General features: G+C 39.5%; 1 protein-coding gene across 1 annotated transcript in view; it reads left to right on the top strand.

Moving 5' to 3' along the window:
- Nucleotides 1-3,907, top strand: part of LOC101856044 (cullin-1) — a 30,913-nt gene extending 27,006 nt beyond the window's left edge. Inside the window, exon 20 of the mRNA XM_005105617.3 lies at nucleotides 762-3,907. Coding sequence (XP_005105674.1) covers nucleotides 762-842 — 81 coding nt within the window. The 3' untranslated portion in view covers nucleotides 843-3,907. The remainder of the gene's footprint in view (nucleotides 1-761) is intronic.
- The last annotated feature ends 9,521 nt before the right edge of the window (nucleotides 3,908-13,428 follow it).

The following is a 13,428-nucleotide window of genomic DNA, read 5'->3' as shown; positions in this document are numbered from 1 at the left end:
AGGTCAAAACAATCAACACACTGAACATTTCCTTCATGACAAGCTCAAAATCTTTCTATGCCGCTAACTGCATTTGAAAATGATATTAGAGGTGCTTGGGGGGGGGGGGGGAGGGGGGGGGGGACTTTATGATGATTGTTGTAATTTTAGTTTACTTTGTATTTTATTTTTTAGGGAGGGGGGATAGGAGAGTCCTTCAGTGGATGTTATTTAGTATTTTATTCTTAAACTAGCTGGGCCCCCTTTCGATGAGAGAAATGATCGGTGCATTAACATTAACTGAAAGTCATTGGCGTACTATATTTACACTCTACTGGAATGGAGCAATAAATCTTTAGAGAAAAGTGACACACGTGTTTCCGAGTTGCCAAATATGTAATAGATGCATAGATTGATTCTCTATTCCGCTTTTGTGGTTGTTCACTCCAGAATTTCAAAGGTGTGGAATCAGCACTGGCGCACGGACAGTGAATGGACATCTCACTTGTTTACAATGGCTTCTTAGAAGACAGACTTTCCTAAGATTCTGTGTCGACGAAGCAAAGCATTTGGGAAAAATCGGGGAAAGCAGTTTGCGTGGATTTTTTAAAAGTTAGGTCCTAGCCACATGGATGCTGTGGACACCTGCAAAGTTTCAAAGGTGTGGGTTAGGTAATAAGGGAGGAGTTTGTGCACAGTCTCCCAAGTCCACTTTTATATATATAGATAGTGTCCCTTCTATTTTTTAAATTCTAATCCAATTCTTTAATGTGCCTCCTCAGAAATGCATCGATATCTTGATAGAGAAGGAGTACCTGGCTCGAGTAGATGGACAGAAGGACACGTACAGCTATCTGGCCTGAGCTGCCCACCCCCCTCTCTCTCTCTCTCAGCGTGATGGGGATCCTTTCTTTTTGTGCCTGTTCTCTGACTCCAGCCACCTCTCATTGCCATTGCCTGCAGTACCACCGATAGTGCACCGCCCGCTTCTGCCCCAGTGTTCACAGTGTTGTTCCGCAGTGCTCTCCACACGCACGCACGCACGCGCGCGCACACACACACGGCACTCTGAACCCTAGGAAACGACCTCGGACCTTTCTCGTAAGCTCAATCTGTGACAAGACTGTGCGCCGCCTCCGCAGCCGCCTTGAGTTGTTGTATTATCACACACTGCACTCGTTGTGGCTCTGTAGTAATATTCTGATGATGTGTTTGTTGACGCGTTGGCTTAGAGTGAGAGAGTGCTTGCTTGTGTTTGAATGTTGTCAGGGTGTGAGATCTTGTAAATATAAAAAAAAAAAGATTTACTTGAGAGGTAAGTTTTTACGAAATTGTTCATTGTTTCCTCCTTTGTTGGTTGATATGTGTAATTATGAAAAAATATTTATACATTATTATTTGCCCACTAGCTGCAATCAACATTGAATCCATTTTATTTTTTTTCTTGGTTCAATGACAGGTTTGCTGTGTGCAAAGTGGTTCACCTTATATTTATATTACCTTGCCATTGAAAGTTATTTGAACCTCTATGCATAAGACTGGTGACCTGTTCTCTGTACACCATGATGCTCTGAGTTTGGATTTTATATGCTGTCAGCATCCTTAAAAGGGTAAAAGTGGTGGGTAGTTGTCAGAGTGAGCTGTGGTGTGGTCTTGCTCCCCTCTTTTCTTTGACAGTGATGCAAGTTTTCTAAAGCTAAGCTGTTTCTTGGGCTCACATAACTGATGTAAGTGAAAAAGAAATACTTCCTCAGAGCATCTTGGTGATTTGCAAGAAGGGCAAGTGTGCTTAATAATGACCGATGCTGCCTAGTAAATACAAGAGTCCGCTTAAACTGGTACGTCATGACTATAATATGAGCCCCATACAGATAAGTTGCGTTCTCCCCCCCCCCCCCAAGTGAAGAAAACATTCTAGGAGGAAGATGTTGTTTTTCTCCGCCTCCCCACCTTTATCATTAGTTGTTATATTTTCTGTGATTTGTTTTTAGTCTCTTGTCTTTCTTTTTTTATTGAGTGCTCACGGCTACGCAGATGGGAAGGTTTAGAATCAGTCTGGCAGTGTGATGGATTAGCTCTCTGAATGTCATTATAAATCATTTTGCCTTGGGAGATTTTTTTATACTTACTTTCTGAACTCACTGCCTGTTCACAAAACATCTCATTGCCTCCCACCCCCGTACCCACAATTATTTCAATGTATATTTTTAACAATCAACGTGACCAGACATAGATCATGAATATAGCTAAGATAATAACTCGCTTTTAAAAAGCAACAACTGAATTCTGGAACCAAAGGCACTGTGCTGTGGCAAAGGTAGGCAGTTGAGACAGAACTTTAAATAGCAGCATATTCGGCATGGGTGGGCAGTGAGTTAACTGAAATTAGTTCTTTTTCTAGCAGCATGTATGGCATGGGTAGGCAGTGAGTTGACCGAAGTTAATTCTTTTTCCGGCACAACTTTTAATTTGGATGCTGTGACCAAAATGGTGTGTGACGGAAAAAGTAGTTCTGTACTCCTCTTTAAGTTTTACTTAAGCTTTAACTGTGACGGATCTTGCCTATGTAGGATCACCACAGCGGGTGCACTCTGTCTTCATTTTCATTGGTTTGGAATACAGTTGAGGGCCATTATCATTTTTCATCATCCCGTGTACTTTGGTTCTATGTTCAACGTCGTTCTAGCCGCCTTTATTTACATTCCAGCTCCTACAGCTGTTAAAGGTCTTCCTTGTGCGTAATGCTATGGTCTTGGGGGGGGGGGAGGACAGTCGAACCTTGAACCTGTCCATAACGGTCACCCAAGATCACAGAAAAGCAATTAATGTTATAGACAGTTGGCTGCTATGGACAGGGTCCAAGTTATGGTCTCTTACTAGTCAGCAGTAGGTTTAGAATCTGAAATCTTACGTTTCATCTTTGAAATTCATTTCCATCAAGATTATTATCAAGAGCTCTCATAAGAGCTGCTTCTTTGCATTAATTCAACGTCATAACTCGGTCTGAAGGCTGTTCTGCAGAACTCTTTTGAAGCAAGTGACCCCTCTGAGCAAGTTTTGAGGCTGACTTGTCACGAAAGTGCCTGAACGAGGCTATGTTAGACATGAACGTGGTTGCGTAGGACGAGGACTGCTATGGACAGTGTAAAAATATAGAAAAAACCGCTAGAATGTCAGGGGAACAGTGGCTGTAAGTTCAAGTGACCGCTATGACTTTTAAGACAGGTTCAACTGTAGTTGTAAAACTGCTCAGTGTAGGATTTGAGCACTAAGAATTTTTTCCGTGGCTTGATAACTGGTGGTGTGGTGGTTTGGTTCGTGGCCATGCATGCCAAAGATATGAGTCCCAATATCACCAGGGAAATAATTTTGTCCTTTGTTGCTGGGTGGGATTCCACAAGGCTCTGACAGGTGTTACGTTTTTAATTTAATGGGGGGAGGGAAAGAGGGGCAACTAGCAGATGGGACAGATTTTTATCAATGAAATCAAGTTTACTCCCCTAAAGTCAAATTTGCTAAATTAATTTACATGTGCTAGTTTTTGGGTGTGTTGTCAGCTTTATTCGTCTTCAAAGTCTTGGCCAATTCTTATCCAAGGAAAGCAGGGTTCGCCCTGATTGTGTTATGAAATCGACAGATATAATATATATTGGGGGGTATTTCTCGACGGTTCACAATATACTGTCAGTACTAAATGGCCATTATTGTGTGGATGTGCTTTTCTGTACTCGAACAAACAGTATACTGTTGTATAGTGTTGATGAGCTCGCTCTATGGTAAGACTTGGTATTGTACTGAAATGTGTGGTTTATATTTCCATGAGGCTGTCGATGTTGATTTAAGGACAAATTTATTTGAATATTATTTTTTACCCCAAGTTTGTGAATATTACTTCCTGTTTTGAGGCAATCTCAAAGACGACATGTCTCATTCCTAGTTTTGAGTTGTTTTGTCGGTTGTTTATTCACAAGGTTTGGCTCACAGGTTTTTTTTAAAAACGCGGCCAGTGAAGTACTTGAAAATGAAACTGACTGTACTATAAATTCCAGTGCAGGAAAATTCGTTTGAATCTCAATTTTTAGCAGCTAGCCTCCTGTCCCCAAGTGCAAGCTTGTATTTCTCCTGGCTCTGGGAACTAGGATCAGTATTGGTACTTTGGGCCTTTACAGACGATGAAAAAATGTCATTGTTTAGTAGAGATTGTTTTGTGCTCGTTCACCTAGAAATGGCAAATGTGTTTTGAAATTTGTTAATTGAAAAGAAGTCAAATGTTTATTTCTAGGTGAACTGTGGTTAGGGTACACCTGTTTTACATCACTGAGTTAGTGACATGGTAGGAGACCTCCCCTCCCTCCCTCTCTCTCTCATACATAATGGTAGAAGACAACCCCCCTCCTCTCTCTCTCTCTCTCTCTCTCTCTCTCTCTCTCTCTCTCTCTCTCTCTCTCTCTTTCTCTCTCTCTCTCTCTCTCTCTCTCTCTCTCTCTCTCTCTCTCTCTCTCTCTCTCTCTCTCTCTCTCTCTCTCTCTCTCTCTCTCTCTCTCTCTCTCTCTCATACATACATGACTCATGTGCTGTAATGAGTCATGTGCAAAACACCTTTTGTCCATCTAATTCTTCTTCCCCCCTTGGCTCCAATTCTTGTTCTAGGAGCTTGCAGGTGTGTTATTGTTGCACACAGTGTGTTGACTTGTGATGTCGTAGTGTGATGGGACTTGCAAACCTCTGTGATTAGGCTACACCGTGTTAATGAGCTTTTGCAGGGTTTTTGGGTTAATAGAAACATTGATATTGGCTGGCATCATTTGATTTTGATTGTGGAAGGTGAAGTGATGAATGTGGATGAACGCTTTGACCTTAATGTCCCCTCCCCAACCACCCACCCAAAGGCATTAATTTTGTTTTTGGTCTTTTTATGCTTTTTTTACGACTTTGATTCTACAATGATTTTTGAGTAGACATTGTCACTGTATGAAGTTGTGCCCCTTGATTTGCAAGAGATGGGATTCTGTAGTTCCATTTATTTTTCGCAAGAATCTTCAATCTTATGTTTGTGAAACTTAATTGTTCTTATGAAAGTCATACAAAAGAGATACAATACAAGTTGAGAACACTACATTTGAACCTGAGTTTTAATTTTTTTAATTTTTAAGGAATATTTATGAGGTAAGCTGGCTTGCGTTGTCGAGTTGGACCAAATGTCTAAATGGTAAATGTCGGTGTTTATATCACATGATTGTCACATGGGAAGTGGAGACTGCCGACACAGTGCATTCGAAGTGAGTACTTCATCATCTGTTTCCATCTGGTGCAAAGTGTGGTGATATTTTAGGGTTCTGTGAAGGCAACACATTACAATCCTTTGTGTTCTTCATCTTGTGAGGGCAACACATACTGTCCTCTGTTCTTTATCTTGTGAGGGCAACACATTACTCTCATTTACATTCTTGTTGGGGCAGTACTTTACTATCCTTTGCAGTGTCGTTTGCTTCTTTCCTATCAAACATCTTTCATCCTTATCTTCGCTATCGTACTTCTTTTCTTTATATGCAACTCTCTAGTAACACCTCTATTCTTTGGCACGCTATTGACCAATTGGTGTTGCAAGTGTTGTCAAAGACTGCCTTAGAACTCGTCTAAAACTAAACAGCGAGTATCTATTATTTGCAGGCACCTTGGCGAATAGATGTACAGCATGGTAATTTTTCAATTGCACAGATCACCTGCTTGGTGTAAGAGTCTGCCGTGCGCCATTTTGAAAAGTGATGTATAGCGAAGCCTTAGTATGAGCAGTGGAAATGCTCTTTGTGTTCAGTTCTGATTCACACGATCTCACCATCCTAAAACAGGTGAACAAGTGAGGCATATACTGGGTGCCCATTGTGGATGGGTCAGGTCGGTTCGGGTCGATCGCCCGACTCATCACCTCAAAACAAACACATTTGGGTTTTTTTGGGGTGACGAGTCGGGCGCGATCGGCTTGTGCCACGATAGCTGCTTTGCGCCTTCAATCTGGCTAGCAAACCGCCCCGCCCCGACGGGATCCCCCAAATGGGCACCCCGTATTACATGTATCAGATTTCATTTAGCGTAAGATGAGTCTTCAATAGACACGCCCAGAAAAGTGGAAACGCTAGTTGGGCATTGTACAAAAGTTTTAATATTAATAGTTTGAACTGCAAAGGGTTAATGACAGAAGTCTTTTTATAAATATCTGATGTGATTCATACTGAATATTTCATTCATGGAAAAAATACTGTGGACTCTTTTTTAAACTGAACACAGTTAACCCTTTAAGCCCTGACTCCCTGAGGCTACCTTGCCCCTCTGCCAGAGCTCCTGAGCGATATATTATTAAAATCCATAAGATCATCAGAAATCACTTTCCATTATATCCCACTGAGGGTAGTCTTTGCCTTGTCATTACCAGTATCCCCTGTTTTTATTATCTACTTGGCGAGAAGGAGGTTGAAGTACAGCTGGGTGATTCTTAAGCTGTTGTTCTGTTTATGTTGCAGTTCAGTTTTTCATTAACAAATTTTTTCCTCTAATATAAAACACTGGTGAATAGTTGATCTATGCTTGTAAACGTGTTCAGTGCTAAAAATTTTTTATCCCCAATTATGGAACCACAGGAGATTGAAACTTTTGATCACTAAACATGACTATTTGTGCTACCAGCATCTGTGGTGTAGCGAGTGGGTAAGCGCTCTGGCTGTCTCTTGCAGAAAATCCTAGTTTAATTCCTATGTAGAGAGAATTCTTATAGAGTGTTTCTGTGTTTCTGCAAGAAAGTCGTATTCCTTTCAGCCAGAGTAGATCCTGACACTGACAGTAGTGACAGGCAGGGTTGAAGCCCAACTCCTAAAATGATCTATATTTTATTAATGGAAGATGTGAAATACCTACCAACCCATTTATGCTGAAACTCCCTTGTTTGAGGAATAATATATGTGAGGCAGCGTGGTGGAATCGGGCTCTCGTCAATTTTGGGGCATATAGAGTTATTGGTATCATCTTAAAGCTTGTTCACTTGTCTTTATTTAGATGAAAAAAAATATCCATTTATTTAAATACAAGTTGAGATATTTGCGAATGAAGGAGGTGGGGGTCACCTGTCTTCAGAGGTAAAATTATTGAGAAAATGGCCACCAAAGATAGTTATTTCCTTAGCTTAAGAGTCCGCGGCAACTGAAAATTTACATTTATTGTACATTTAATCAACGTTTTTAAGAAAAATCCACTCAGAAATGAGTTCTTTAATGGTCATAAAAGGTGTTGAACCAAAAAAACAAAAATTTGATAAAAATTCTCAAACCTGCAGCAAAATGCAAGTTTCTTCATTTTGATTATTTTGACGGGAGCCTGATTCCACCACGGTGCCTCACATATGGCTCTATTCTCTTATCAAAAGAAAGGAAGGCAGACAAAACAAATCTGGACGGGAGAAATGGAATTGATATGTTGAGGAAGTTTGAATGTGTGTCGAGGGTGAAGGCTTGATTTATACAGACATGTTGTCTGTGGACTATGGTGAAAGGAAAATATTACATGTTACATTCCATTCAGCCAGGTTTGGTGAAGTGAAACCTATCTGGTTGATCCTGCCAGTAGTCATGTTTGCATCAAACGATGTGATACATTATACATATATGTATATATCTTAGATAGGGGCTTTAAATCTGAACCATTTCACCGTTTTTGCATATTATGTCTTACTTCACACTTTCTCATGATGAAACTGTGAATAGTTCATTCACTCAGTTAATGTTCTTTAAATGATTCGATCATATTTTGATAACAGGCAATTCTAGGGCTAAGATATAGGCCTACATGCTTTTCAAGCTCCGGCCCCCATGGAAAGATTTTGAATTCTGTTTCATGACAGCTGTAAGTTGTAAGAAGCCACATGCTTTGTTACACAATGCATACTGGCCTATTTGTTCTACAGCAACTATAGAGACTAACTGACAGACTGGCACAAAAGCTATCTTTGATGCAGACGGCCAAGGCCTTTTTTTTTTTTCAGAGTATTATTTTTGTCGCTAATATCTAATGTGATTCATACTGAATCTTTCATGCATGGAAAAAATACTGTGGACTCTTCTTAAACTGAACTTGGTTGACCTTTGAGCCCTGACCCCCTGAGGCTACCGACACTACTGTGCCCCTCTGCCGGAGCTCCTGAGCGATATGTAACTATAAAATCCTTAAGATCATCAGTAATCATTTTCCATTATATCCCTCTCAGGGTAGTCCTCGTCATTACCAGCTTCTAATTGGTTGCTTTTAAGCACAAGCAGGCTTTCCCGAAAAATGCTGTTTTGAGAAAATCGGAAGGTAAAGTATTTGCCCCTTGTTCCATTTTTTGAAAAGACAAGGAGACTTTTCTCTATAACCAACCCAATATACACACCAATGAAACCGAACTTCTCCTGTAGGAAGGGCAATACCCGCTTTTGGTGTAGGTGTAGGTCAAGATTTCTGGAAACCCACGAAATCTGGGTTAGCCCGCTTGTCCTTAAAAGCGACCAATTCAGAAAGACCTTCAAAACAATCAATAACATCCTGTGTAGTAAACGCTGTTTTCAATGAGCATTTTGTCCCAGGCTGGCTGGGTTGGAGATAGGGTCTTGCTCACCAGTGTAGTGGTGGCTAGGCATACGGACAGTTTTAGTTTTACGCACCATCAGTCTGACTACCGGTGGCAAAGGCTCAAAGGATTAATCCCAAAACAGTGGTGAACCGAAGGAATATAGAATCTCTTATTTTTTCTTTCTTCATTGTTTTAACTCTCTCTCTCTCTCTCTAATATGAAGCAAATACGGTGATCCCGCAGATTTTCAATGTTAGTGGACTCCAGTGTATTCAATCCCCCAGTAAAATGTGCACCTTCTTAATGATGTCACTTTTAACTGCTTTTTTTTGGTTTAGCTTGTGAACCAGACTGATGTCTGTGGTCTAGTGGTTAGGCTCTTCGTCCTTAGCAAGCAAAAGGTGTGAGGCCTATTCCCTATTCCTGTGTAAGGTGGTTTTAAAAAAATCGATGATCTCTGATTTTTTGCTGGGACATATCCCTGTCCTCTCAGTCTCAGCCCAGGTTGGCTCAGTCAGGCAGGTTGGAAGCAGCCCGCTGTCTAAATGATCTTTATTGTGTCAATGGGGTCGAAAAACACATACAATTACAATTATCGAGTCTGTGGGAAAGGATAGGGATAATGCTGATGACATTGAGGAAAAGTAGTATTTATGTATTTTGTTACATGTACAATACAATTTCCAAAGTTATGAAAAAATTCATCATCGTTATCATCATCATCATCATGGTAAGTTAAATTTGAAATTTCCGCTGTTTCTGAAATATGGATTTTTACTTGCAAAACTTCATCAGCATCAATTCCAAGATGAAAGCCAACAATATTAGAACAATCTACTTCACCCAGAATAACTAGCCCCGTTACACTTACACCATCAGTCTGTAAGAGTAAGTAGAACAAAAAAGTGAAGCATGGAAGGTTTTTACACTGTACAACATATTCTTGTCATCATCATCATCATCATTAGCTTTTCTCACCTGATGCCAAAGTATATAGGCCACGTGTACCACCAACAAGAGCTCTCCCTTCATGTACATGTGTGTGTCCTGGGCTATCATCTCCACCAGTGGCCAGCTGTATCGCGTCTCCTTTAGGTTCGAATCTAAGTCCCTCCCCCAAGTATATTTGGTTGCTTTTAAGCACAAAGGGACTCTCCCGAAAAATGCTCTTTTGAGAAAATGGAAGGTAAAGTTTTTGCCCCTTGTTCAGTTTCTTTAAAATACAAGTAGAGTTCTCTCTATAACTTACAAATATACACTCCAACTCTAATGAAACCAAACTTCTCACGCAGGTAGGGCAATCGCCACTTTTGGTGCAGGTCAAGATTTCTGGAAACCCCCAAGATCTGGGTTAGCCCGCTTGTCCTTATAAGCGACCATGACTTTCCTTTCTTTCTCTTATTTTTACCTCATGGATTCCATTGTAAGGCATGGTGGAAAATGTTTGTTTTGGGTTTTCTCAATGTGTGTCCAATCTACCTCCATTTTCGCTTTCTGATTTCTAATATACATTCTAACATGGATAGCTTAAATTCGTAGGGACCGGCCTCGGTAGTTCGAGGGATCCATAGTTCGAGGGATATCTTTCAAAGATAAAGAAGGGAAAAAAACAACCCCGGGACCGCAGGCACAGTTCGACGGATGCGTGATTTCGAGTCTTTTGTGTTTGACCTATCCGTGCTATACTGCTCCTATTTTCTGTTGATGTGTTTGCTCTCATGGTTGTTCGGTTCTTATGGTGTCTAAATTGTTGGGATTTTTCTTACTTAAGTAGCTGTTGACAAATGCCTGTAGCTTATAAGAAGTTTGTTTTGTAAGTCGCCATGTTTCTAGTTTCTGATATATATATATATATATATATATATATATATATATATATATATATATATATATATATATATAATGTTCCCCTAACTGTATATATATTAAATCTTCTTAAGTAAGTAAAAGAATCAACTTCCTCGAGTGCATTTCGCTGATAGTAATCTGATCATTGATGGAATTATGAAGTTGTTCACTGATATATTGTTATTACATCATTGTGCGAAAAGGAGAGAATCATTACAATATTTTCTGTGGGTGGTTGGCGTGCGCTCTGGTGTGGTTTGCTCATTCTTTCCTATCAAATATCTATCGTCCTTATATCTCCTTCTTTTTAGTGTTTGTTACTTTCTTGTAACATCTCTAATATTCGGTATTTTATATAGATGACCTCACTGTGTTGCAAGTGCTGTAAAATGCTTACTTTTAAAACAATATTTTCTGAAGCAAAGATAGTTTATGTATACCGGTACACTTTGAATTCAAAAGAAATAGGTGCTAGAGCTTGAGATATCAAAAGAATGTCAAGCTAACGTTTGAATGAGTGTAAGATTACGACAGAATTTTATTTGAATGTGCATTCAATATTACTATTACATACCATGAGTTCCGTGTGTTATGCTGGTTGCTGAAGGTTGAAATTGGTTTGGTCTTCTTCGTCCTCCCTTTTTTTTCTGTCTATCGACTTTCTTCCTTTTTCCTGTCTCTGTAAAGGACTGTGTCAATGTGCTTCTCTTTCCTCAAATGAAACTATTATATTAATTAAATTGTGTGATGGTTTGATGTTGACATTTTGATAAAGTTAGCCGTCTCAGGAGCTGTATTGTGATGACTTCAGCTTTTTTTCTCCCTTGGATATGTTTTCATACAACAACTGAAATTTAATTTGATCCCTTAGATTTGCTTTTGGGTTATTTTTTTCTTCTTACTATTGGCTTTGCTGCTTTTTTATAAAGAATGGCGAAGTCAAAATATAACAATGTTTACTGAGTGGTTGATTTGAGAAGTTTTACTTCACCAGAGCGCATTTGTGGTGCAGCAGTTTGGTGCTTTACTGCCACACATAGGGGACCTGAGAGCGATTCCCTGATGTGACAGAATTTTTATCGAGTGTTTTGGTCTTTCTGTAGGGATATTTTATCCCTCTCAGTCATGGATTGGCTCTGACAGGCAGGTTAAACTGTCCCCACAGTTTTATGCACACAAAAAAATTATGAAATTATGCAAACTTAGCTCAACAAAGTGAAATTATGCGATTCTGTTAATTTTAATAAAGAATGACACACGAAAATAATCAGAAATTATGCAAAAATTGACAAAATTTTCCTAAATTATTCGGGGTACCTAAAACCTCGGGGACAGGTTAGAGCCCGCCACTGAAGTGATTTGATTTGTCTTGATGAGAATGTAGACATACAGTCAAACCTCGTTGTACCGCCCCGTTTGTACCGCCGGCCCCGTTTACTGCCACGTTTTGCCAATGTTTGAAAAGGAATGCCTATATATATATATATATATATATATATATATATAGTATTTTCGTCTTCACACCGCCAATTGTCTTTAGTTGTACAGTCCTTATTTTATTGATGCAAATTTACCTCTCCACCTCCTTTTTTTGGTGTATGTTACTGTCTTGTAACACCTCTAATCCTCGGCACTTATATGACCTTATCGTGTTGCAAGTGCCGTAAAACTCTTACTAAAACTAAACCGCCAGAACACGGTATACAATACCCACTGGTTGGCTACTTGATAATCTTTCTCCCTCTAGAAAGACATAGAAATAGAGAGAGAGAGAGAGAGAAGACTCTCGACTGTGAATACTTGTGCATGTACAACATGTATAGATTCTATCAGTCACCAAGAAAAAGACACTTTTCAAACACAGATCATGTTCCTTACGTCGGGCAGTGAGGGCTATACAACAGGGGAACCCCGTTGAACCATCAGTCCCTGCTGTTTAGCCAACTTCATGCCCGTTCCAAGGGTGACAGTATGACAAGGTTTGAGTTGACTGTACATCTTCATTTAAAAACAGATTATCAGGAATGTACTGTTTGCCAGCAGATTTCTTTTTCTTGTAGTTGAATAGACATTATCATTAAGGCCTTAACCATTTTGCCCTCACTGAAAAAAGCTAAAAGACAAAAGAGGCAAAGGAAGACCAAGAATGACTTCCCCAGAGAACTTGAACAGATAGGTGATGTGGAACGACCAGAACAATGTAGTAGGGTTTTTGAATGAAGGGAAACAAAACAAGTGGCAAACTACGATCACTGATGTTTGTTAATATGTGAAAAATGGCAGTTTTAGTTTGTCCATTTCATCAATACTGAACTCTAATCATAAAATAAGATAAGATAAGATAAGATACATCTTTATTGTCCAGATCCTGGTACATTGGTTTGGTGTTCCACCACGAGTACACACACACACACACGCACACACACACACACACACACACACACAAACACACAAACACACGTACACACGTGCACACACAAGTAGGCTTACAATCACATACATAATATAAATGAGCAGCAATATTACTACATGTACATGGAATTTATAATGACCTGTCTTTGGGCATCTAGTTTACTAAATTATATTTTCAGAAAGATATTTCTGCTAGTCTTTAGTCTCTGAATGATGATAGGGATAGTGGTAGAGGTCTACTAAGTCAGTGGTGTTCATTTGCTCTTTCAGGGTCTTTGTTCTTATGTTAGAAGATATAATATATAGAGCTATATATATACACACTTGTGATGAAATATGATACTGATAGAATATCATATGTGTGAAAATTTCCCAATAGATTAATTATAGCGCTTGATGAACTGCTGTAGTTACCTACCCCTTTCTATGCTTTAACTTACATAATTTTCATTCAAAAATATAATGTGCTTGCATTTACTGTATTTATTTATTTTTATTGATTGGAGTGTATAATTTTTTAACTTACGAGGATGTCGTAGGTTCATTCTGTGGTGGGTAGTCTGTGTGTGTGTGTGTGTGTGTGTGTGTGTGTG

This window comes from Aplysia californica, unplaced genomic scaffold (genome assembly GCF_000002075.1).
Source record: "Aplysia californica isolate F4 #8 unplaced genomic scaffold, AplCal3.0 scaffold00481, whole genome shotgun sequence".
In the NCBI taxonomy this organism is placed as follows: Eukaryota; Metazoa; Mollusca; class Gastropoda; order Aplysiida; family Aplysiidae; genus Aplysia; species Aplysia californica.
The sequence above is the reverse complement of the archived record's forward strand: the minus strand, read 5'-3'. Positions and strand labels throughout refer to the sequence as shown.